This window comes from Danio rerio, chromosome 7 (assembly GCF_052040795.2).
Source record: "Danio rerio strain M-AB ecotype USA chromosome 7, GRCz13ab, whole genome shotgun sequence".
Classification (NCBI taxonomy): Eukaryota; Metazoa; Chordata; class Actinopteri; order Cypriniformes; family Danionidae; genus Danio; species Danio rerio.
This window is the reverse complement of record NC_141027.1, coordinates 11827571-11855236: the sequence shown is the minus strand read 5'-3', so window position 1 is coordinate 11855236 and position 27666 is coordinate 11827571. Positions and strand designations below refer to the sequence as shown.

The following is a 27666-nucleotide window of genomic DNA, read 5'->3' as shown; positions in this document are numbered from 1 at the left end:
ATTGTAACTCAATTGCAGCAAAAATACTGTATTTACATTTACAGCACAATTTATCTTGCTGTAGAGTATTGTATATCTCTATATCTAATTTGTTTTACAATATACAGTATTTTTCACAATTGCAACTATAAAATATGATAACATATCGCATATCTGTCCTACAATACTATATATCATATAACAGTTAAATACGCAATTGTCTGAAGAATCTACCATAACTTACTGGCAACAGTTTTCCAGTAACTTACTGTAAATAAATTACATAGAAAACTACTGTATTTACATTAACAGCACAATTTATCATGATGTATCTTTACAATATTCTATATCTTTACTGTAATTAAATTACAGCAAAATACTGTATTTACATTAACAGCACCATTTATCATGATGTATATTTACAGTATTCTATATATTACTGTAATAAAATTACAGCAAAAATACTGTATTTACATTAACAGCACCATTTATCATGATGTATCTTTACAGTATTCTATATCTTACTGTAATAAAATTACAGCAAAAATACTGTATTTACAATAACAGCACCATTTATCATGTATATTTACAGTATTGTATATCTTTACTGTAATTCAATTGCAGCAAAAATACTGTATTTACATTAACAGCACTATTTATAATGATTTATATTTACAGTATTGTATATCTTTACAAAATCTTTGCAAAAATACCGTATTTACATTTACAGCACTATCTATCTTGCTGTTGATGTATTTACAGTATTGTATATCTTTACGTTAGTAATTTTCAAAATGCAACTTTAAAGTACAGTAATATACTGCATAACTGTCCCACAGTAAAATGCAGTTCATATTACCGTTAAATACTGTGTCATTTGCAAAAATCATATACATAGTATACACCACTAACAATTCCCTGTAGAATCAACAATAACATCCTGACAGCAGTTTGCCAGTAAGTTACTGTAAATCAATAACTTAAAAAATACTGTATTCACATTTACAGCATCATTTATCCTGCTGTATATGTATTTACAGAATTATCTTTACTATAAAATAGAGTCATTTTCACAATGCAACTTTAAAATACAGTAAAATACTGCATAACTGTCCAACAGTGAAATACAGTTCAAATTACAGTTAAATAAGTTGCTAAAAAAACATTAACAGTATAGGGTGATAGAGTACATTGTCAGCAATTTCCTGTAGAATCTACAGTAACTTACTGTAAATCAATTACAGCAAATAATGCCATATTTACATTTAATGTACCGTTTATCTTGTTGTATTTACAGAATTGTATGCACATTTACTGTAATATATACAGCTATTTTCACAGTGCAACTTTAAAATAGTGTCATACTGCTTATCTGTTCTACAGTAAAAATACAGTTCATATTACAGTTAAATACTGCGTAATTTACAAAAATCATTAACAGCGTAGGGGGATAGAGTATACGAAAGAAAGTGTACAGTTTGTATAGTTGAAACATCATTACGTCTATGATAGTCCCTACTGGGATATAGGAACATGGACACGTCTGTGTGTACTTATGCATCTCAGTCACTGAAGCCGTGGGTTTGTGTGTGTAATATCTCTAAATATGCATCCAGACAGCACATATGCGTCATCTTCTGTGCCAAATGACCGGCCCCTTCTATTGCAGACTGTGACGTTCATGTAAGCCTTCCAGTTTTAATGACTAATAGGAGCTCTGAGGACAAATTACAATGAATCTGGCAAAGCTACACTCACTGTAAAATCTAAACTGTTAACTTTCTTAAACTCTGCTGCTATTTGGGGATTTCTGCCTGGATTTTGCCTACCCAAATTTAAAAGCTTCCCAAATCCACATGCAGAGGTGTAAATGCAAAAAATTTGGTATCATTTTAAAGAAAACCTTTTGAATTTTCATAAAACACTATTGAAAGTGTTTAAAATAACTTTATATGTCATCTGTGTTATAATAAACACCTAAAAAAAGAGACGCTTTTTGTATTTTTTTTATAAACTCAAATTTGAAAGTGTACCTTTAAGGTTCTGTGTGGTCTAGCGTGCTGTAATTAATTTTGGTGATTTCTGCACATGTCTGTAATCATAGGAAAAAAGAAAAAGGTCTCTACCATAATCTATGCAAAAGTTATTGCATTCCAACTGATGAGAGGTGCTGTACAAGCCACCGAGACCGATCCTTGTTTACATATTTCATTATTCTTTTGTTTAATCAAACATAATTCACTGTGTTTGGACCACATCAGACATATAAAAGGATTACTTATGCACATCACCTCAAAAATAGAGGAGAATGGCCCTGAAGGGCACAGCATGAGGTAAGAGATGACAGCTGTCTGTGCTATCTGGGGCTGCTTATTGATCATGAATGTATTGTTTACATTTCTGCACCATGGAAACACCACAATTCATTCAAGAACTGTTTGGCATATGAATATAATTCAGTAAAAAGAATGCTAATACTGTATGAGCACCGGCAAGAGCTTTCATTTGAGCTATAACTTGTACATGTGTCATATAAAAAAATTTGAAAATAAACCAATGTAAAATACCTAGCTCGGGTATCCAAAATACTGTGTATTTAAGTGTAAATAACTTTTATACAGTAGAATAAAAACCAAAGTGATGCATATGTGCATAAATTATAGATTCTACACTTTCAAACGACACCACTTACGGGGGTCTGGTGCAACGCTAGCCCTTTAAATCTGAAAGCGAAAGTCGATGACGTCACGGACCCGGTACTGGGTTCGCAGAGTTTAAGTGGTTAACACATACTTCCAGTCTTGTTTATCTCCATAAAGTGGTAGTTCACCCAAAACTGAAAATGCATTCATCATCAACAGTGGTGGAAACAGTACTAAAAAAAAGCATACTTAAGTTAATGTACTATTATTTGCCTAAAAATGTAGTACAAGTAGAAGAAAAGTATATGTTGAATATATTACTCAAAATATGAGTAAAAAGTAGACAATTCAAAAGTACTCAAGAGTAGGGAGTATTACTTTGTAAAAAGCTGATGCGTTTACATGTCATTTGTGAATGTGTGTAAACGTAACATTCTGTTGTGCATTTAGTTCTACATTCAATATCATAAGACATTAATACTAAGTTAGATTTAAGTCGTAACATCAGGTGACCAAAATTTGATGTGTAGCCAGCGTCTAAAGACAACGTTATTTTGATGTCCAATAACGGCGTCTAACCACGTTGATATTTGGTTGATTTTAGGTTGTTAGAAAGTGACTAAAATGCAAGATCAAGCCAACATCCTAAACCAACGTCACATTGATGTCAAATACTGATTTAATCGTCAAGTATGGCAACCAAAATCCAACATCTGATAGACGTCATAGTGGTAACGTCCACACAACGTCAAGCTGTAACATCATTAAACGTTGATATTTGGTTGATTTTAGGTTGAACGTTGGACACTGACGTCACCCCGATGAACAAATAACATGCAACGTCAACCAAAACGTTGGGGTACAACGTCAATCTGACGTCATATTAACACCTTGTGCCTGCTGGGTGTTTAAGGCCATTTCAGTCATCATACATCCGTCATCTTCTCATCAGTGACATGCATCTAAACAGTCTCTGGGTCAATGCGTTAAAGATTTTGTTAGGGTTAGTACACATGTCTTGAAGTAGTTCATTATGATGCGATTTACCCTCTATGTGCGATTTGAATGGACAGGAATCACAGGACTGATTTTTATAATCCCCATAGATACGAACAATTAAAGTAGTCACTGCAAGTTGAAGGAAAGTAGTGGAGTAAAAGTACAGATACAGCACTAAAAAGGGAAAGTAAAAGTACCCATTTATAAAACTGCTTAGTAAACGACAATTTCTGAGAATCATCAAGTGGTTCTAAAGCTTAAAGGGCCATGAAACCCCCTCATTTCAGCAGGGTGTTTTCACACCTCTACTTTGGAAAAAGTCAGAAAAGCGGGCGTGTCCAGCTCTGTTTAGGGGGGAGTGTCGGAGGAACTAAAGTGGGATGGTGTGGGAGTGTCTATTTGGGCACGCGCGAGTTTCAGAGTCAAAATACACACACAGGAGAAAGTGATGGTGTTTAACCTACATGGACATCTGTAGTCGAATTATTTGCCAAATTATTAAATGGTGGACTTTAACTGCAGTTTGGCTCTTTGATTCAGGGAATTCATTCATGCCCCTCGCGAAAAACAAAATATTTGATTCGAGGATCTGCTCTAAGCGTGTATTTTTCATGCAATGTTTGATACCACGTGGCGAATGAGAGAAAAAAAAACTCAGCATTTCCCGGAAACTTAGATGCACACGGCTGGGAGCGTCAGAAAGCTGCGTGTGTTATTCCGGTCACAAAATGCGGTAAAAACCCTACTTGAGTTTAAAATTTGGTTGTGGTGCTAACATGTTTACACTCTGTGCAATAGTTAACTTAGTTCGATACGAACAAACTGAATAAACAAAGAGCACTGGTCGCTCACTTACGAAATCTGTAGAGACAGGACAATCACCAGCAACTAGAGCCGCGTCTTTATGAAGAGGAGACTACAAGCGAATCCGGATCCCAGCGTTTGCAGATGAGAACAGCTCTCAGGTAAACAATAATCCTCCTTAGACACGTAAGTTATTGTTGTCGAGCGTCGCGTACATTGTTAATCCACACGTGACGCCAGCTGCGCTCACAGAGAGAAAATGAAAACAAAACTTAACTGCAGCAAACTATAAAAGCAACACTTCACGCTTGTTTTGCCAACACAACGTGGCGTCTCTGCCGTCTACACTCTGACAGTAATGAATATTAATGAAGTTGCACAATAGAGCGCGCTGATTGGTTTGAACCAAGCCTTACTCATGCATTAATGCAGCACACTGTAAGACGTAATAAGACACACTCTGGCACAGACGCCCAGTCTGCACGCTGGAATGCAACGCTATTATGTCATGACCGTGACGCAGCTTCAAAAATTCGTTTCAAACCGGAAGTACGAATTTGCTTGAAATAACGCAAAAACAACCAATTTACACTTTTTAGTGAAATATAGGTGTCCTAATAGTGGTTTTTAGCAGTGTGGGACACATATACGACTGTCAACAGCTCAAAAAATGTGTTTTGGTGTTTCGTGACCCTTTAATGTTTAACACAGAAGAATAGCCATTAGTGATACTATGGAAGTCAATGGTTTACAGCATTTTTCAAAATAACCTCTTTTGTTATTAACAAGAAAGTAAAACAGGTTTGGAGCAAGCCGAGGGGATGACTAAATGATGATAAAATTTCCATTTCTGGGTGAACTATCCCTTTAATATCTCATCCCAAAAAGACCTTGTCTGCCAATAAAATGATTTTCTTTTTCAGACGACGCCACCGAATCTTCATTTTTCGAACGCTTTGCTCAAATCAGCTTGTCATATAGACAGCACTTTCATGGCCCAGTCATTTCCTAATGGATCAAATCAACGTCCGTCATTCATGTGTCTTGAATTGAACACTGTTCAGTCAGAAATAAGTCGGATGATCAAAGTAAATGGGTTAGTAGAATTATCTGTGCCAGTGGTTTTATACAAAGTAAGAAAATACATTTTTCTTCCGGTATCCCTGATGTATTTAATAGGAATCTTAAAATTCTAAAAAAGTGGTCTTAGTACACAATGTAACTACAGAATAGTCAAAACTCGTCTTTTTTTTATTTATTTATTTTTTTTACCAAATGCTAATGGTCTAATTCGCAGACCTAGAAAGAGGATGAATGGATTAAAAAACTTAACTATTCAACCCTAGGTGAGCTGTATAATAAGCTTATTTACAAAAAAGTGGAGTAATCCTTAATAATTTGCAGACTCATTTTCAGGAAGGGGGTGTCATGGTGGCTCAGTGGGTAGCAAGATCAACTCACAGCAAGTCAGTCGCTGGTTCGAGCAACAACTGGGTCAGTTGGCATTTCTGTTGGAGTTTGCATGCATGTTCTCCCCTGTTGGCATGGGTTTCCTCCAGGTGCTCCGGTTTCCCTCACAAGTCCAAAGACATGCGTTAGGTGAATTGGGTAAGCTAAAGTTTCCGTAGTGTATGTGTGTGAATAAGAGTGTATGGGTGTTTCCCAGTAATCGGTTGTAGCTAAAAAGGCATACGCTGTATTGGAAGAAACCATGCTGTCAGTAAGTTCTTTTAAAGGGCTTATATCTAAATTCCATGACTTATTAGTTTATTTTGATCCCTGAGTTTATGATTCCTTGAAACCACTATGGGAACGGGACCTACAGTAGAAGTTCTGTTTAACCCTAAAATTTGATCCAAGATCTATGATGGGATCTTTCCAAAATGTACCTCAATTTCCATACATGAACAAAATTTTAAGTTATTCCACAGAATTTATTTACACCTGTTCGTCTGCATAAAATGTTCCCAGCCTGTTCCGATCTCTGTTTTAAGTGCAAAACTTGTAAGGGCACAATTTTTCACGTATTCTAGTCCTGTGTTTACATCCAACCATTTTGGAGAGGGGTTTATTATGCAATCCAGGAGATAATTGGAAAACATTTATTTTCTCCCCCTCACTTTTTTTGTTGAATGACATTCCAGAAGACCTTTTTGACTCAAAACTCTGTTTACAACTCTTACATTTCTGGCTAAGAAATGAATACTATTAAAATGGTCTATTTCTCAAACTCCAACTATTTCCGTGTGGATTTCTCAGTTGTCAGCCTTTCTTCCTTTGGAAAATTTTTACTTATGACCTCAACCACAAACAGGACAAATTCAGGAGACTTTAGGAACCTCTCCAATCTTTTCTACATAAACTCTGAAATTTTTATGTTAAAAGAGTTCTGGCTTCTTCTGTTTTGACTATTTATTTATTTTTTATTTATTTACATTTTTCTATTTTAAATTAACATTTGTAAATGTTTATTTAATTTGCAGCGCTTGGGTATGGTTTGCTTAAGTGTTTGTTTGTTTGTTTGTTTGTTTGATTGATTGTCTTTGCTGTTTGTACTATTTAAAACACTTTAATAAAAAAAATATATGCACTGTATTCGTATAATTGATGTAGGATTAATCTATAGGGCATATAGGCAGGATTCAGCACATCACATGAGCTCAGAACAGGCCGCATGGTACCTGAAAATAGTAACCAATCGTCTTCTTTTGGTTTCAGTACACAGTGCAACTGCAGAACAGTTAAGCTTTAATTCCTAAAATTTGAAAAACTTTCTTTTTATTATTTTTTTTTACCAAATGCTAATGGTCTAATCCGATTCAATGATCTATGCTAAGCTAAGCTAAAAGTGCTCTAAACAGACCCGGAGAATTGGCTGAATGGATTAAAAAATGGTAAAACTCAACTGTTTAACCGTAAGTGAGCTGTATAATAAGCTTATATACAAAAAAGTGGAGTGATCCTTTAATGATTTAGTAGACTCATTTTCAGAAAGGGGGTGTCACGGTGGCTCAGTGGGTAGCAAGATCAACTCACAGCAAGATGGTCACTGGTTTGAGCCACAACTGGGTCAGTTGGCATTTCTGTTGGAGTTTGCATGTTCTCCCCGTGTTAGCATGGGTTTCCTTCAGGTGCTCTGGTTTCCCCCTGCAATTCCAAAGAAATATGCTATGTGAATTGGGTAAGCCAAAATGACTGTAGTGCATTTGTGTGAATTAGTGTGTATGGATGTTTCCCAGTGATGGGTTGCAACTGAAAGGGCATCCGCTGCGTAAAGGGACTAAGTCGAAAAGAAAATGAATGAATGAATGAATTTTCAGGAAGGAATATAGTAACTAATGGTACACTTTCTTGACAGGTAGCAGGTACAAATTAATGTCCTATCCTACTTAGAGCCTCCAAAAATTTTCAAAACTCTCTTCATTTCTTTTTACCAAAGGATAATGGTCTAATCCGATTTAATGATCTATGCTAAGCTAAGCTAAAAGTGCTCCCACCCGATCTGGAGATGGTCTTAATGGATTATATAATGGTAAAACTCAACTGTTTAACTCAAGGTGAATTGTATAACTCCAAAATCCCAGTCTAATCCACATTTTATCTAATAAATTAGCACTGTATGCTTTTAATTCACGCAGAATTCATCTATAGAGCATATAAGCAGGATTCAGCACATTACAATGCTGAGCTCAGAACAGGCCGCTTGGCACCTGTGACCAAGTGTATCCTTCCTCTGTGTGTGTGTGTGTGTGTGTCCCATTTCCACATAAAATAGGTCAGCACCAAGCAGCATCTGCTGAAATCTACATGTCCTCTGCATGCTAATTATAAAGCAAATATTACATCTCAATATAAGTCCCCACAGGCACTGAGATCGACATGCAATCATTTCCTCCCCTGTCATAATTTTTTCCTCTAGATCAGCTAGCATGCAGAATATCTCCATTCACAGGAAGTGTGCGTAGGAATCGGACAGGTTGAATTGAAGAGGGTCGCCTTTGAAAGGAAAGGTTAGTGGGTCTGTTTGCGTGGGCCGTGCAATGAAGCCTTCTCCATCTCTCTTTCTCTCAGTCTCTGATACAGACACACACAGGGAAAGGTTAAAACATGGAGCCGGAGCCCATCTGTATGAGTGGATGAGAGCTTTATCCACACCAGCACTGAGGCACAAGGGCAACTGAATCATTTAAATGCATGGCAGTGCACCGAACAAACGCATTCGCTTGACAATCCAGTTGAAAAGAGGAATCGCAAATGTGAGCTATATAATGTCTCAGGGTGCTTTCACACCTACACTTTTGTTTCGGAACGTGTCTCGTTTGCCCAGTTAGTGCGGTTCGTTTGGCATATGTGAACAGGGCAATCGCGCTCTGTTCCGCGCCAAACTAATTGCTCTGAGAACGCTTGAATGAGGTGGTCTGGGCTCGATTGAAACAAACCCTGGAGCATTTCGATTGCAGTGAGAAAGTGATCCGATCCGAGCGCAGTTATATCACAGTGTTTTATGGATGTGTAATAGGAATATGGCTATATGAAGAGAGAATTATGAGTAGGGCGGGAAGTTTCGCGAGTCTCCGGATGCCCGCAAACGAGTGATGATCTCCCGGTAATCTCGCGTCTTCCTCCCGGTCCTCAAAGAGGCATCGTCGCGCACCCTTCTCACCCCTCCCCACCGCATCTCTTCTCAGACACGTCACGCACACCCTGTCAATTACCACCAAACCACCACCTCTCCTGACAGCTTAGCGGGACGCTGCAAAATAAACCCTGACACTCTGACCAATGTGAGGAGAGTTTACTCGCACATGACTTGTCTTAGCTCTTTTGGTCCGATTAGAAACTTTGCAGTGTGAAAGCGAACCGCTCCAAGAGCAAAGAGCAACAATGTAACATTTGTAATCTCTGTTTCGGAACAACTGAATCGATTCAAAGGTGTGAAAGCACCCTTAGTTGCTTCTGCTTTCTATAATGTCTTCTGAGTGTGCCTCACACAGGTGAGTGGGCTTGACAAACCACATGTAGACCACAATCTTTCATCTCTCTGGCACTTGCACCAGTTTTGCACATTGACATTAGATTCGTTCTTACAATCACTCTATATCTCTAGATAATAACATTGTGCATTTCTGACTGTCCACAGAGTTAAGGGACCAGAAAAATTTCAATCTGTAAACATATTTTGTACTTAAAATGAGTAAAATAATGTATGTGACCAAAAAAGTATGCGAGTTGGCAGTATAAAACATACTTTGTAGAAATTCTGTGAATTAAACTGCACAACCCAAAATAAATAATGATAATCAAAAGGATAAAATGTCTCTTTCTATAGAACAAAAATGATTGATTATATTTTATTTGACATTTTTTTGTATTTTTATTTGACATTTTTTGTATTTATGAGGAAAAAGTGTCGTTATGGATGTGACATCTCTCTGTTATGGATGTGACCAATGTGAAATTGCCGCTTGTGTGACTTTGGTAAATCAAATATAATTCTTTGAAAACACTGACATCGACATTTTTGAGTATTTCTAAAGTACTGTAAAATACAAGCCTACATAAAAAAACAGAGAAGCGGTTTCCATATTTTGGTGAAAACTTTTTTTTTTTTTCGTGGCAAAGTTGACATTTGCAAGGAATTGCTCATATATATAACCCTTACTAGTAGGAACCCTTTTGCCTTCAGAACTGCCCTAATCCTTCATGGCATAGATTCAACAAGGTCCTGGAAATATTCCTCAGAGATGTTGGTCCTTATTGACATGGTAGCATCACGCAGTTGCTGCAGATTTGTCAGCTGCACATCCATGATATGAATCTCCCGTTCCAACACATCCCAAAGGTGCTCTATTGGATTGAGATATGGTGACTGTGGAGGCCATCTGAGTGCAGTGAACTCATTGTCATGTTCAAGAAACCAGTCTGAGATGATTCATGCTTTATGACATGGTGTGTTATCCTGCTGGAAGTAGCCAACAGAAGATGAGCACACTGTGGTCATAAAGGGATGGACATGGTCAGCAGCAATACTCAGGTAGGCTGTGGCATTGACACGATGGTCAGTTAGTACTAATGGGCCCAAAATGTGTCAAGAAAATATCCTCCACACCATTACACCACCACCACCAGCCTGAAACGTTGATACAAGGCAGGATGGATCCATGCTTTCATAGTGTTGATGCCAAATTCTGACTCTACCATATAAAAGTCGCAACAGAAATCGAGACTCATCAGACCAGGCAACATTTTTCCATTCTTCTATTGTCCAGTTTTGGTGAGCCTGTGTGAATTGTAGCCTCAGTTTCCTGTTCTTAGCTGACAGCAGTGGCACCCGATGTGGTCTTCTGTTGCTGTAGCCCATCCACCACAAGGTTGGACGTGTTGTGCGTTCAGAGATGCTCTTCTGCAGAACTCGATTGTAACAAGTGGTTATTAGAGTTATTGATGCCTTTCTGTCAGCTGGAACCAGTCTGGCCATTCTCCTCTGACCTCTGGCATCACCAAGGCATTTGTGCCAACAGAACTACCACTTATTGGATATTTTCTCTTTTTCAGGCCATTCTCTGTAAACCCTAGAGATGGTTGTGCATGAAAATCGCAGTAGATCAGCAGTTTCTGAAATACTCAGACAAGCACATCTGGTATGTGCAACCATGTTATGTTCAAAATCCCTTAAATCACCTTTCTTCCCCATTCTGATGCTCAGTTTGAACTGCAGCAGATCGTCTTGACCATGTCTACATGCCTAAACGCATTGAGTTGCTACCATGTGATTGGCTGATAAGAAATGTGCGTTAACAAACAGTGGCGCAGGTGTACAACATGCATAAATTCCAGACTATTTTCTATTTCACGAGTTACTCTCACAGATATTTGACTGAATAGAATATGCGTATTTGGCATGCTGTCCGGGGAGAGGGCTGTGAGCTCGGGAAGACACCCTAACTCATGCTATTCCCCTTATCATGATAAAGAGAAATAGGGTCCGAGCGCAGTGTCTAGCCCAGCCCCTCAAATTTAAATAGGTATCGGGTTTAATAGTGTGGAGTTGGGGTGGTGAAGGGACGCTGAAGTCAAGAGAAAATGGAGGTATGACGTGTTTGACTATTCATAGGGATTTGCTCTTGAGCTGATTGGTCACAAGAATGATTGTGTGTGATGAATTAGTGTGAGGTTTACGAGCCAGGAAGGCTCGTAGTGGGTTCTCAAAGGATATAAAAAAAATGAGAAAACCTCAAAATGATGGCACAACTCGCTGATATAACGTGTAAAGTGATGGTTTATTTACAGTGTACGAGAGTGAAACCCAAAACCCAGCAAAGTAGCAAACAAACAAAAATAAAAGAACAAATAAACAACAAACAAAACGATATATGTACAAGCACAATAAAAATATACAAGTTACAGATCGCTTACGGCACCACAGTAGCTCGCTCGCTCGCCAGGTGAACTGACCCCGAATTGTTGTTTGGGGCTGCCTTTTAAAGGTGAAGCCCCACCCCCTTAACACAGACCAACATACCCTAATTGAAAGGTAAGTATAAACATCAGTACATGTTCTCCAGTTTAGTATTTAAAAACCATTAAACCCCAAACAGTCACAATTAATCAATGTTAACTAAAATAGATCAAGATATAAAGATATAAAGATATAAACATGAACATTTAAACACATAAAGAAAAGTATAAACCCATTCCCCCCCCTTCTCTAGAGGACAATGGACGAGTCTGCTTCCGGTTGCTCTGGAGCAATCCACAGTGAACCCGGCACTATTTAGCCAGGCCGCTGGGAGGCGCTCTGTTTGACCGGCCGATGGAAGAGCAACCAGGAAGACAGATGAAGGAGAAACACGGAAACCAAACAACCGGTAAAAATTAAACAAACAATAACTGAAAAAACTTAGATACGGACAAACCAAAAACATTAAACACTCAGACAACATGTGTATATGCGTGTATTTGTGACTATAGCGTGCGTTATGGATGGCGATGAAGAAATGTGTTTGTGGATGCGTTTGTGTGTGTGTGAAAACCAATGAGCTGATGGCGGACGTGTGCACCTGAATCGCCTTAAGCTTTTCTGGATAATTTTGGTAAGTGAATTATGTTTGAATGTTGAGCACTGTTTGTCAGCCAGGGACAAGTCACCTCATCACAATTAGCCTTGTCAAAGACTGATCGTGCTCCTCTCGAAATTTGTTTATAAAACATCACAATGTAAAGATTTACTTTGACATTTATCATCAATGTCAGATTACAATTTTTTAAAATTAAAAGGATTAAACTACTAACCGTGACTATTACGGTCAACTTTAGATTGGGTTATTAGTTAATTTCATACACATTTGTCCCATATTACTGTACATTGCCCATCATTAGTTTGTAACCCATTGCATTACATAATGCTAACACACCAAACCAGAGTACATACAGAATCACCCTATAATTCTGAGAGTTTTCATTATAAATCTGAAATTGAAATCACACAGTCTTTGTCCTGATCCTGGAGTATGTGCGGAGCCGCTGCTGCTGTAAGGCGAGTGGTGATTTGTGCTGTGGTATCGCACATGTTTAGCCGTGAGCGCTGGGAATACAGTGCCACAGAGCAGGCAAGCTGGTGACTAGAGCATGGCAGATGGAGCAGACACACACAGACAGAACGCGAGAGGGACGAGGTGTGAGGCTGTGCTGATTTCTGCACAGGAGATGCCAGCAGCGGCAGGGTGGAGCCAGAACTAACACTAGGCACATTCTGGCTCTGGACCAGCTAATGCAGCATGGCTGATGTGAAACTGAGAGAGCTGTTTGATGGAGCAGACTGGACAATTCTCTTTTCTTACAGAATACTGGCACTTTTAACTTAAAGGGCCATGAAACCCCCATCTTTCAGTTCAAGTCTACCTCAGACTTTTCTCAAAAAATGCTTCATGATGACAAAGAGCGCTGAGAGCAGAGGGAAGAGTGGGCGTGGCCAGCAGAGCAGGGGAAAAAGAGAGGAGTGAAAAACTTGTTGGCTTACAAAATGAGACACAAACTGTAAGGAGAGGCATGATCTTATGCTGCATTCAGACCAGACGCAGAAGAAGCATCAAGCGCAAGTGATTTACATGTTAAGTCAATGCAGAAAAGCAGATAGACATCCTGCATCACAAATGGCACGATGGTGCCTTTTATTACGCAAATTGTTCAAGTTCGAAAATCTGAACTCCAATCAGGAGCTTTCTCTTGTAGGGCCGTGCTTATGATGTCTTATGATGCTTATGACGCCTGCTGTTGGTGTCCTGGGGGAAAATCCTCCAGCCGACACTGGACAACAGTTGATCAAACTGGGCTTGGCTCAGTCGGAAGCACCGCTGAAAGCTTCCATCATCCAGGTATAGTTTCTGGAGGAGTTGATGAACTCACAGAGCTGGGCGCACCTCTGAAAGGATCTAGTGGACTTAGACACGGCTCCAAACGGATCAACGCTGTTTTTCAGCCTTCATAAAGCATATAAACAGCTATTCTCTCAATAAAATCCATCTTAGCCATTTATAAACGAAACTACAGTAACCGGGCAGACAGATACCCCACCCATGATGCGAATCATTGTCTATTGCCCAGTGAATCTGACGCATGAATGAAGCGAGTAAACTCAAAATATTGTTTTTGTGCCAATAGCACAATTTATCCACACATACCGCATCTGTTGTGAACACAGCATTATAGTTTACAAGTTAAAATGCAAAAAAAAAAAAAAAACAGTAAGTAATCTGATGTCCTGCTACATCTGTTATTCGTAATTTCATTTACACATAACCACAATTTGTTCTGGGTCTGAATGCAGACGCAGTGGATAGCAGTGCAGCAGGTCTCTTGCCCTGTTTATTCCAACGATTAGCCCTGCCGGTAATCTGGAGGATTTTAAACATAGGCGAACACAGCAGCCCGGATATAGGCAATGTGTCTGAATGGTAACAAACTCAACTGATAAAAGGCAAAGTTTTTGTACAGTTCTCCTGACAAAAATGCTTGCTGCAAACCAACAGCTTTGCTGTATCGGCCCTGACAGTATTGCGAGGAAAAGCATGCAACAAACCCCATGGATCATGGAAACAAACACATACAACCATTCATGAATGGCTAAATGCTGAGTGCCATGCGTGGACGTGGTCTCGCCCAGTCATTACAGCTTGGCTGGTCTGCCTTGCCTCCGGAAAGCATGTGGTCTCTTGAATAATTGAGAAGCAGAGTCTTCTCATTGGATAAGAAAACTCTACTATGAATAAATTAGAAACCGACGCATCATCACTCCACTAGCATATTCACTACATCAACAATTTTGATACTGCCAAAAAAATGCTTTTAAACTCGGAAGATAAAATTAGCTGACAAAAGCTCAAAACTATCCAGTTTTCTCTACAATTAAAGCTGACAGGTACTAACCTTGTCTTAACTTATACTCAACACACACTAATTGTTTTGTAGTGCTGTCAAAATTAGTGCATCAACGCATGGGATTCATTTGAAATATTTAACGGTTTAAAAAAATTAACACAATTAATGCAGTTGCAGTTTTTTTTCTCCTGTTGTGGTCAACATGCAAAGAAATATGGAAAAGACCAAGGAAGCACTTTTTGAAGGCAAGTTTCAGTATAAAACAATTAATGTCGCATTACTAGGCTATCCAGCGTTTCCTCCAGAGTTTCATGCAATTTCGGGTGTTTCATCAACTTTCGACTTTTGTTTTAATGGAATTTGATAGCGCATGGAAAGAAAAACCTCCGCTTTTCGTGACTCGGTGGTCCTTTAAGATAATCAAAAATCGCTGCTTACATGGCAGACTCTTATTAAGAGTATTATCTTTATCATATTAACATTGATTAGAGTATTGATTGGAGTATTGATGTCCATGTAAATGTACTCTGAAAGTGCTAGATGAAGTCACGAGCTGCCAAAGACAGCGCATTCCTCTGCCTTTCAGCATGAGCCCTCCAACGTTTCAGTAAGTTTGACATGTTTCCCCCTTAACTGCAACTTTTGTAAAGCGTATGCTTCGCGTTGTTGTGTCAGAATACTTGTGAAATATAGCCATACTATAGAACGCTTAGTTTAAGCAAATTTGATGAACGCGATCATGCGTGTTGAATCTGAAGGGAGTCGGACCGGCTGCCCTGTCCTGCGCAGGGTGTGTGTATGTTTTGTGTGTGCGTGTGTGCGCACGCGTGCATTTCATAGCAACAAACCTGCCTAAACGTTGTTGTCCGTAGCCACTAAATCAAAAAGTTACTAATTGCCGTGTGATTACATTGCACTCTCACATCATTCAAAAGAAAAGGGTCACATTGTCCCCCGATAATGTCAAAACAGACTGGACTGTTTTAGCACCTGGCTGAATGTAAAGGAGTGTCTACTTTATAATTAATGTTCTAAACTCACAGCAATACAACTTTACAATGAGTACAATTGTTTGTATTCAATACTTTTTTTTATTATAATTTTCCATTTTCCATATTTGAATTCCTGTATTTTGGCATTTTTTGCAGTCCACTTAGAATCCAACTTGGAAATCAATGTTTCTTTATTGGTATTGATTGTTTTGAAATTCAAATGACATTAACATGCATGTGTTTTTATTTCTGTAATAAATATGGCTGTCAAGCAATCTTTGATGGGATCTTTGAGAGATCTTTGATGGTTTATTGTGGGTGTGTTGATTACATGAAGAAATCTGTGTTACAAGTTAAACAAAAATTATAATAAACAAGTATATTTTGAGTTTAAATAGTTTTTGTCTTGCGTTTACAATAATTTTACATTTGAATAGCCAAAATTACAAGTTTCAGTATTTTAAATGTGATTAATCACGATTAATAAAAAAAAAAAAAAAGTGAGATTAATTAGTTTTTATTCGATTGACAGCACTAGTTTTTTTAAATCTTCAACCTCTTTTCTCTGTAGTTTACTGGTATGGGGACACTAACCAGTCAATCAAACGAGATCCAATCAAGACTTAAACACAATTGTTAAGCCGAGCCTTTAATAAATGAGCACTGTGCTACGTTGGACAGATCACACTGTTATGGCTCTCTCTTCTTTTTGTATTCCTTTAAAACCTGTTTTAACATCTTTTAATCTGTTTTAATCATTTGTATTACTTATACTTGTTTCTATTAATCTTACTTAAGTGTAAAGCACTTAGAATTAACATTGTGTATAAAACGTGCTAAACTTGATGTGCCTTGTTTAAAATAAATGAATCAAATCATATTTTATGTGTGAAAAATCATCAGTTTTTATGTACTTGATGCTACACTCTCAGAAACAAAGGCACAGGAGCTGTCACTGGGGCACTGCTTTTTAAAAAAGGTACATATTTGTACCTGAAGGGTCCATAATGGCACCTCAAAGGTACTTTTTAGGTACATTTGGGCACTAATTTGCACATTTGAGATACCACTGTGGACTCTTTGGGTACAAATATGTATCTTTTTAAATGATACCACCCTAGTGACAGCTCATGTGCCTTTATTTCTGAGAGTGTTGACTAACTAAGATGTGTGACAGGATTTACTGTTGTTTTTCTGATGATCTGACTTGCTCATACTGCCCTCAGTTGTAAGTCTCTTTGGATAAAAGGTTTAACTAAATAAATTAATAAAAATGGGGCGAAGCAGTGGCGCAGTAGGTAGTGCTGCCGGGTTGCTGGGTCGCTGGTTCGAACCCCGGCTCAGTTGGTGTTTCTGTGTGGAGTTTGCATGTTCTCCCTGCGTTCGCGTGGGTTTGCTCTGGGTGCTCCGGTTTCCCCCACAGTCCAAAGACATGCAGTACAGGTGAATTGGGTAGGCTAAATTGTCCGTAGCGTATGAGTGTGTGTGTATGCATGTGTGTAGACGCTTCCCAGAGATGGGTCTGCGGCTGGAAGGGCATCCGCTGCGTAAAAACCTGCTGGATAAGTTGCCGGTTCATTCCGCTGTGGCGACCCTGGATTAATAAAGGTATTAAGCCGACAAGGAGAAAATGAAATTAATGAAAATGCAAAGCACTACATGGACATTATCTGAAATCAAACTGGAATGCAGACGTATGGTATGCATGTATAAATACTAGGGGGGAGAAAATGAATGAGCCGCAGGAGTGTGAATGAATTGAAGGCAGACGGCTGACGGGTCCACGAGGAGTTCATGCTTTCATTCTCATCTCTGCTGTGTGTTGAGGGGGAAAATGGCTGAGGGAGGGTTTGATGTCTCAGACTGTGCGTGAGCAGCATGATTACCTGTGGAGAGTCTGCTGTGTGAGCACATGTGTGTGCAGAAGACTCACTCTCACACGTGTTTCTGCAGATCTAATGCATTTTAAATACAAAATGCAGCATAAACATGCTCAGCAACGCTAAAAATATTAGACCAAATGTACAGTACATTAGCAATGTTGTGCAATATTAATAACATTTACAATAATTGTTGTATTTTAGATGCAACTAATCATGATTTATCTTAGCCCAGACTCCCAGAGTTCATCAAAATGCCTCCTCCTTCATTTCGCCCCATACATGCTTAATAATGTTCATGTCTGGTGAATGGGCTGGCCAATCCTGGAGCACCTTGACCTACTTTGCTTTCAGGAACTTTGATGTGGAGGCTTAAGTATAAGAAAGAGCGCATGTTAAGTCAATGCAAATACATGAATAGACATCCTGTGCCGCGTTTTGCGCAAATAAAGCGGCGCGAGTTGAGAGTTTTGTGCGTTTGTCACGTATAACGTGTGTTTCGCTCGAAAAATCTGAACTTTAGCAGACATTCGTGCCACGTTAACCAATCAGGAGCTTTCTCTTGTAGGCAGGGCTTAATTTGTGCCAGAACACGCCGGATGTGGCACCTCTGAAATCTGATCCGGCACCTCATTTTACCGATCCCCCTCCACAACCGCCCTCCTCCCCCATCCGATTTCACTTTCACTTTCTTCCCAACCCACTCATCGCCCAGCCAAAACCGACCCCCCCCACCCGCCCTCAACTTTCATAAGTGACACCCTGATCTGTTGGCAATTTACAAATTAATCACTGCTTGTAGGGAAGTGATTATAACGTAGTATTTTTTGGTGTTCTAAGGGGAAATCCTCCTGCCGAGACCGACAACAGTTCATCAAACTGGGCTAAGCTCAATCTGAAGCACCACTGAAAGCCACCATCATCCAGGTATAGTTTCTGGAGGAGTTGATGAACTCACAGAGCTAGTGCACCTCTGAAAGGATGTAGTGAACTCAACATGGCGCCGAACAAATATACGCTGTTTTTCAGCCTTCCTAAAGCATGTAAACACAGCTATTCTCTCAATAAAATCCATGTTAACCATTTAGCAACAAAACTAGAGCCACCAGGCAGACAGAAGCGCCGCCTATGATGCAAATCTGTGTCCACTGTGAAGTGAATTTAATGCGCAAATAAAGTGACAAGACCTGTGTTGCAGCAAAAATAAACCAGGAATCTCACTATATCCCCTTCAAAATACTGTATATCTGCATGATGCCCTGTGTGTTTGTGTGTATGATGTATGTGTGTGTGTTTAAAGCCTGCGGAGGTGAACCCAGAAGGTGTTTGGATCAGCACTGCATCCAACCCGCTCCCGCTGTTTTCCAGCTCTCCCATTCAGTCACTTCCACACTCATTTGCAGCTCGCCCACCCCTCCTGTGTTTCTCCCCCTGACCTCTGCCGCTCTACATGCAGGTGTCTGGCTGGCAGAAAGCGGCTCTGATGGGGCACGAGCGAGCAGGGGTTGCCTCTGTCATTGCTTTGATTAAATTCAGTCTACTTGCTCCACCTGTTCGCCCACCTGTCAGCTTCTCTTATAGCTGTGCCATCTCATGCATTACTGTCAGCGCGCCTCTAAAAGAGCCCTAATGTAGAGTGACAACACAAGCCTCACCTTCAGAGAGCAGATCGGGTGTCTCTTTGAAAGATGGACAGGTTACACTTCCGCTTAACACTGTATGAAGAGTTCTGATGCAAAAGGCCTCTAAGCGGAGTCTGAATTGTTTTTCTTGTAAGGATCTAGTGTGTAGGTTTAGCAATTTCATTTTTATGGCGGTTGATAGGGTATTTTTATTCCCTTTAGAGTAAAATAACTGAACATTAACATAGGAGGCTGAGTGAAAATGCTCATTCTACAAGAAAGGCGTCTGCGTCTGAACTCTTCATATGCATAATGCATCGTGAAGACAATACCTTGAGGGAGCTTCTGAAGTATTGATTAAAGGTACTGTAAAAGTAAAATAAAGTTTTAGAGATGCTACCATTAAGCATATCTAAAATCTAGTGTGCTCCAAAATGTTGACTAAATTCACATTTTGAAGATATAAATTTGATATAAAAATCCAAAGCTTGCAGTTTGTCACTTCTACCTAAATGGATCAATGATTTATTTTTGACATCACCACATACTTGTTTTTCATCAAATCCTCTGACCAATCAAATGCTCTTTAGTATCTCAGGGTGCTTTCACACCTACACTTTTGTTTCGGAACGTGTCTCATTTGCCCAGTTAGTGCGGTTCGTTTGGCATATGTGAACAGAGCAATCGCGCTCTGTTCCGCGCCAAAGTAATCGCTCCGAGATCGCTTGAATGAGGTGGTCTCGGCTCGATTGAAACGAACCCTGGAGCGGTTCGATTGCAGTGAGAAAGCAATCCGATCCGAGCGCGGTTATATCACAGTGTTTTATGCATGTGTAATAGGCTTACGGCTATATGAAGAGAGAATTATGAGTAGGGCGGGAAATTTCGCGAGTCTCCGGATGCCCGCAAACGAGTGATGATCTCCCGGTAATCTTGCGTCTCCCTCCCGGTCCTCAAATAGGCATCGTCGCGCACCCTTCTCACCCCTCCCCACAGCGTCTCTCCTCAGACACGTCACGCACACCCTGTCAATCACCACCAAACCACCAACTCTCCTGACAGTTTAGCGGGACGCTGCAAAATAAACCCTGACACTCTGACCAATGTGAGGAGAGTTTACTCGCACGTGACTTGTTTTAGCTCTTTTGGTCTGATTAGAAACTTTGCGGTGTGAAAGCGAAACGCTCCAAGAGCAAAGAGCAACAATGTAACATTTGTAATCTCTGTTTCGGAACAACTGAATCGATTCACAGGTGTGAAAGCACCCTTAGTGTCTTAGATTTTATGCACTTGATACTGTTGCCAACTACTTTCAACGTAAAGGCGCTAAGCTCTGCCCAAAGTCGCTAAAAGTCACAAGATTACATCATATGTCAATTTGCATATTACTGACGTCATCATGTCCTACAGTTTCTGTATTGTTTAACAGCCTATGGTTAATAAAGGGGTATTTATATTAGCACTACCCTTTATGTAAGCATGTCAATTTAACTAAATTTATTGCTGTTTGAATACAGCATATCAATATAGATGTGTAGTGAATTTGCAGTAATCTCTCAGACATAATAATAAGAATAAACGATCCAATAAATTGTTAAAATAAAGGAGAAGCAGATCTGCTGTACGAGGACTGACTGGGCCGCCTGTCAGTGCTCTCAGGCGGGGGAGGGGCAGACAGCATCACCCACAGCTCATTGAGAAGAGAAATTTTTGTTTCGAAAATTTTTCGCTAGGGGGGGGTCGCTAAGTTGGCAACACTGATGCTTGAGCTTAACCACTCTCACTGGCAGAGCCTAGAAAAAAATGAAACACTATTGGCTGTTTCTTTTAAAAGGGCAGGGCTACTAGTGGTACAGTATGGTATGGTTCGGTACACTTTTTGGCCATTTCCACAGTCAAAAGGTACCTAAAAGCAAACCATCTCATACCACTTTTTGGTTACCCTTTGCAAAGGGTACCTAGCTGGACTGAAGGGCACCAAAGGGCGGAGCTAGACACGCAGCTGAACGCTATTGGTTTACAGAGGCCGTACTCACACTATGTACAGTTACCTCGAACTGGGCCAAAGCACGCTTGTCCCCCCTCCCATCTCCCCTGACGGCCCGCACTCACATTACAATCTGGCCTGAGCACGCTTACACCATTGATACTGCGCTGTTCAGTAAGCGTTATCGCTCACCACAATGGAGATTTCTCTAGTTATATCGCTTTAGACCTTAGGGATGTGGTGACAAACATTCAGATATTTTGCAAACAGATCCGCCACTTTTGACGCTCATAAACAATCATAAAATCCTCGTGCTGCAGGAATGAGGAGGTCTGCTGAAGGTGTGCCGCTGTCGTGCAGTGAGGGGTTTGCGTCTTTAATAAACTACGACAGTTTGCGTTCATTGAACAGTAAGAATGATTAATAAATCCATATGAATCAGTCCCTTAAAAGTCACGCCTCACTTTCAGTTTCGGGCTTTGGCGCGTTTTGCACTCACACACAATCGTACCGCGTCAAAGCCCAAGTGAGCCCAATTCAGTGCACTCACACTTCTCAAACGATCCAGGAAACGGGCCTGGGCACGGTACGGATAGCATAGTGTGAGTAGGCCCAGAGAAGCATCACTCAAAGGAACTCAAAAAACAAAGGAACCGCCATGTTTTAAATACACAGCCGAGACATTACATTGTAACAAACTTTGTAGTTGTCTTGATGTACAGCTACAAAGCCAAGAAGAACAAAATCACTTTACTGTGCATTAATGACCAGGACATATTTAGAGTCCGTTCAAGTCCACCATTCCAAGTATATACACAATTTAGCATTTTAACCAACAGTAGACCTACATATAACATTATTATTGTGGTTTTACCATATGTTTGAGAAATAACAATAATAATAGCCCACTTATATTAACCTTTATTTTACATCTACAGAATTGTGAGAAAATCGTGATATTGATTTTAAGCCCCCCCCAAAAAAAGCAAAAAAAAATAAATAAATAAAAAAAAAAAATAAATAAAATCGCAATTTTCATGTTAGTCAGAATCGTGCAGCTCTAACGTATATGCAAAATTTTTTATCCTGCAATATATAATGTGATATGAATACAATTTCAATAGATGACTTGAATAATCTTTTGAAAAGAATTGGTTATATTAGATTGATTGGGATGATTCTGTAAGGGAGTGCATAAGCATAAATACGACAAACTATCTACAAGCATAGATAAATTCAATAAATAAAAAGACACCAATGCACTAAACAGCATGTTATTGTTTTTGTGGAGTCTAACTATATTTAGATATACAGTGATTGAATAATGTAAAATACCATTGCACAGCCTTCATTGTACAATTGAACACATTGTTATTCATTTTTCAAAAACTACAATTTCTTATACCTGAATGCTTTTACAGCCCTCATCCTTCACATGCCTCAAAAAACACTTGCGAAATGATCAGTCATAATCCACATTGCATATTCTGCGATTATTTTGAATGATCACAAACCGACACCGATGCTGAAATGACATATTGTGCAGCCATAATGTCAACTAACTATGAACTTAGTCGACTATATCGATGAATCACAGCAGCCCTACTGAAGACTCTCCTTCATTGACATCCATTTAACAATTAACGGATGTCAATTTAATTATAGGTCCCTTACTCCCAAAATAAATGACGATTATAGTACCTCAGCATATAACTGACTAATTATAGCATTCCCATGCCATTCACGTCAGTATTGATGACAAATGATTCTTAAAGAAAGCCAAGAGTTGTCCTGGACAAAGGAATGTAAAGGCATTATGGTTATTTGCACTGAAGTCTTGGACATGCAGCATTTATGAGAATGGGTTGGAATCAGTGACCTCTTAATTTTCTCCTGGGACTCCAGCTAAGCCAACACTAGATAAGAAGAGCTGTGCAAAGGACTTCTCACAGGTGAGTCCATCACACACCAGGCGCCCCATGGGCCGATCACACTGAACGCGCTTTACCGTTCTGAAAATGAGAGGTGTAACATGCTGGCTTTTTTGTAGACAAGAAAAAGAAGTGCGATGCACTTTCTGTCACTAGCCAACATCTGCGCGTTGTGTGCATCTCTGCTCTAATCTGATTGGAGAATGAAAAATGCCAGCCTGATCTCACGAGGAAACAAAAGTATTTTACGTTTTGCCAGTTTAGTGGCTAATTCGTACGAGTGAGTCATACGAAAATGTAAGGTTTTAAAAAGAAGGCATGGCACCTAACCACACCCCTAACCCCAACCGTCATTGGGCGATAAGCAAATCGTACTAAATTGTACGAATTGGATCATACAAATTCATACGAATTAACCACTAAATCAAAAAGTTACGAATTGCCGTGAGATTACGTTGAAAATACACAACTGATGTAGCTCGCTTTTTTGCTTAGAATTGACTAAACACATAAGCATCACAAAAACACTTGCGGTCATTAGTAAACCAATCATAAAAGGCACTTTCAAGCTTTCAGAAAGAACAGCACAAAGGGAATGAGAGAGGGCGATCTATTTTTTATATTGTTTGGATTTTAAAAACATTTGACTCTTTTATGCTTTGTTTTTCTTATGTTTGAGGCTCTATTTTGGATTGTGCTCATAAAAAAAACTGATAAAATATCACATGAACAATCATAACTCTTAAAGTGATCTAGTGTAATGATATGCATTACCCAATACAGTGAATCATTTTTCACACATATTTGGTGGGATCACAGGTGTTAATTTTAATTTCCCGCTGACGTACATCTGAGTGAAATCTGACACAGTATGAATAGACTATGTGTTAAATATGAAGCTTTACAGAGCACAATTTTATTTTCAATTTAGGTATTTCTACAGCCAAATACTGATCATGCCTTCTGTATTATTATTGCATATATTGTAAAATGTTGTATTTTATTTTGAGAGCAGGCACTGAGATCCACCCTGTTTCACCCTGGTCAAGCATTTCCGTAACATTTCTGGCCTTGTCAAAGTGGAAGCATCTTCTGACAGCCAATAATAAACTGTTTTAAAGAAACATTGGGAAGTTGATTTGGGAAATATAGTTTCAGAGACAGTCTGGCAATTAACAATTAAGCAAATTCACTCAACCTCTATTTGTGTCAAACACGGTTTATTACAATTTAGGATAACTCATAGGCTGCACTTTTCTAAAAGCAAATTGTTAAGAATATTCCCAGAAATTGACCCAACATGTTCTAGGTGCCATAGAGAGGCCACCTTAGGTCATATGTTCTGGACGTGTCCATCCCTAAGACATTTTTGACTGTAGTGTTTGAGACTTTTACTATATATGTGAAAAGGAGATACAACCAGATCCAGTAATGGCAATATTTGGTGTGACACCTGAAAACCTTGCACTACCAGCAGGTCAATTCAAGGCACAATTCTTTGTTGCCCCGAAGTCTTATAGTCTTGCAGTGGAAGTCGACTAAACCACCAACACATACTAAATGGGTAGAAAATGTCATGGCGTATCTAAAGATTGAAAAACTCAAATATAGCAACCAAGGCTCAAATAATAGATTGTTCAAAGTTTGGAGACCCTTCCTGTCATATTTTGAGAAAAGATTTATTCCAAATACTTAAATCGTAAGCTTCCCCACCTCCTACCCACCCCTATATCTTTTTTTTCTTCTTTATTTTAATTAGTATTATTTCACCTTTCATTTGTTTTCCTAATTTTTTATGTACCTTGTTCTTGTATATGTTTGAGTTGCTCTGTTAAAAGTTTTTCTAAAAAATTCAATAAAAAGACTTGTCTACTAATACCACGACTACTAAAATAAATAAACAGCAATAAAACAACTGCCAACACCACAACATGTAATATCAGTTAGAAAACTGTATTTAAAATGACTTATCACAACATAGGTATTTATAACTTATTATCTAAAATAAAACAATTTCAGATTTATAATGAAAAATCTCAAAATAATATTGTGAGACATGGTCAAGATCATCTGCTGGAGTTCAAAAGAAGAAGCAACAGAATGAGAAAGAAAGGTGATTTACAGTAAGTGATTTAATTTGAACGTGGCATGGCTGTTGGTGCCAGACGGGCTGGTCTGAGTATTTTTAAAAACTGCTGGTCTACTGTGATTTTCAAACACAACCATCTCTAGGGTTTATAGACAATTGTCAGAAAAAATAAAACATCCAGTGAGCGGCAGTTCTGTGGGCACAAATGCCTTGTTGATGCCAAAGGTCAGAGGAGAATGCCCAGACTGGTTCCCGCTGACAAAAAGGCAACAGTAACTCAAATAAAAACTCATTATAACCAAGGTATGCAGCATTTCTGAACGCTCAGCACGTCCAACCTTGGGGCGGAAGGGCTACAGTAGCAGAAGACCACACCGGAAGCCACTCCTGTCAGGAAACTGAGGCTACAATTCACACAGGCTCACCAAAATTGGACAATAGAAGATTGAAAAAACGGATGAGATTGGCCTGATCTGATGACTCTCGATTTCTGCTGTGACATTCGGATGGTAGGGTCAGAATTTGTGCCTTTCAACAACATGAAAGCATGGATCCATCCTGCCTTATATCGACAGTTCAGGCTGGTAGTAGTGGTGTAAGGGTGTGGGGGATATTTTCTTGACGCACTTTGGGTTTGGGCATCAGGTCATTTCTTTCGGTGCGGGAATAAATTTCCGAACAAAGTGCGTGATCGGTCGGTAACTGGTGTATTTTTGGTTATAATAGAGCACCTTTGGGATGTGGTGAAACAGGAGATTGGCATCATGGATGTGCAACTGACAAATCTGCAGCAACTGTGTGATGCTATCATGTCAATATGGAGCAACATCTCTGAGGAATATTTCCAGTTTCTTGTTGAATCTATGCCGCAAAGGCAAAAGGGGGTCCAACCTGGTAATAGTAAGATGTACCAAATAAAATGGCCGGAATGTGTATGTATTAAATAGATTTTAAATATTAAAGTTCTGACATTTACAAAGTTACAAAAAATGTTTTTCAAAATAGATGATATCAATTTATAAAAGCAGTTTTTTTGAACACCAAATAAATATATATTTCAATAATTTTAGAAAAATCGTGTGACTGATCTCTGAAGTGCTACAGTAAACTCCAGAATAAATTAATACACATTGAAATGTATTCAAGTAGAAAGCAGTTATTATATTAAATTAATAAATGCAGCGTTTGAACAGAAGCAATTGGACAGTCTTCATAGCAAGAGCAGCATTTGTACTTAAATTACAGCACATTGATCTTTTATTATGTTTTACGGTTGTGTTGCGGTATTCAGTGGCACCGCGACTTCACAGCAGGTAATTAAATGTGGTCAGTGAATGTGAGCCTTCTGTTGGCATGAACAATTGCAGCATCACATTGCACTGATCTTCAGAGGACCTCCTCTTATCGTTATTCACAGAAAACATGTCTCCTCTCTTCTAAAACAGTGGGGGAAAGGCAGCTTGGCATGTAAAACACAGAAAGACTCAAGACGCTCCTTGTTGCCGAGTGCAATCCCTCAGGCCCAGGACATCCCACTGTTCTGAGCTCAAGAGAGGAAACACAAATGAATAAACACAAACACACACGCATACAAAATGCAACTATACCCAAACATACCCATGTACTTGAATTCAGATATGCATGAAACCGTGTTTTTGAGGTCTTAACCTCACCCAACCAAAAATCTAAGTTGTTTGCATGACATTTTTGGCCAAAATGGTAAACTTTTGTGTTTGCCTTTTTGTTTACACAACAATAGCATTTTTTGTGACTGAAAATGCTTGAAATCGAATATGCAGTTACATGACCATGTAGCCAAAACTGGAAAAGTTTTTAAAAACGTTTAAAAACATTTACATGACAACACTTCCAAAATTATTAACATTTACACAACTCGACAAAAGAGAGCGCTGTCAATGTATTGTGTTGTCTATTGTGTTGTAAGCTATAATGAAAAATTAAACACAGCCAATAATTAGTCTCAATCTCTGCATAAATGGATAACATCTGATAAAGGGCATTGATGTTTTATTTTAGAAAAATTGCAAGAAAAATCAACAGATCTGAGCGATAAAATACAACAGTCAGAGGTCTACATATACATACAGACCTTAAATTAACAAATTATACAAATAAACATGCCTTATACCTTTTCAGGGGGCGCTGAATACATTTACAATCTGTATATCCTGCATTTTGTGTTCTTGTGAGTTCTAAAGAGTTGTTGCTTAGTAACACATAAAAAACAAACTGGTCCGGCTGAAGTTTGATTTTCTGTGTCTCCCATTTTCAAAATAAGAGCCCATATATGTTAAATTGAATACAAACCTTGATAAACTTAAAAATAAGGGAAGAAAATTATTG

General features: G+C 39.0%; 1 protein-coding gene across 9 annotated transcripts in view; it reads right to left on the bottom strand.

Moving 5' to 3' along the window:
- LOC147835913 (uncharacterized) overlaps nt 1-27666 on the bottom strand; it is a 318654-nt gene that overhangs the window by 118955 nt on the left and 172033 nt on the right. For 5 of the 9 annotated variants that reach the window (XR_015495211.1, XR_015495209.1, XR_015495210.1 and 2 more), the window contains exon 4: nt 7461-7571. The exons of 3 other annotated variants lie outside the window; for them this stretch is intronic. Coding sequence is in view for 2 of the 6 variants with exons in the window: in XM_087260570.1 (XP_087116696.1) it covers nt 7461-7571 (111 nt within the window). In the remaining 4 variants the exon portion in view is untranslated. Of the gene's footprint in view, nt 1-7460; nt 7572-24966; nt 26843-27666 lie in introns of those variants that run through there. One more of the 9 variants, XR_015495216.1, reaches the window with a different exon arrangement.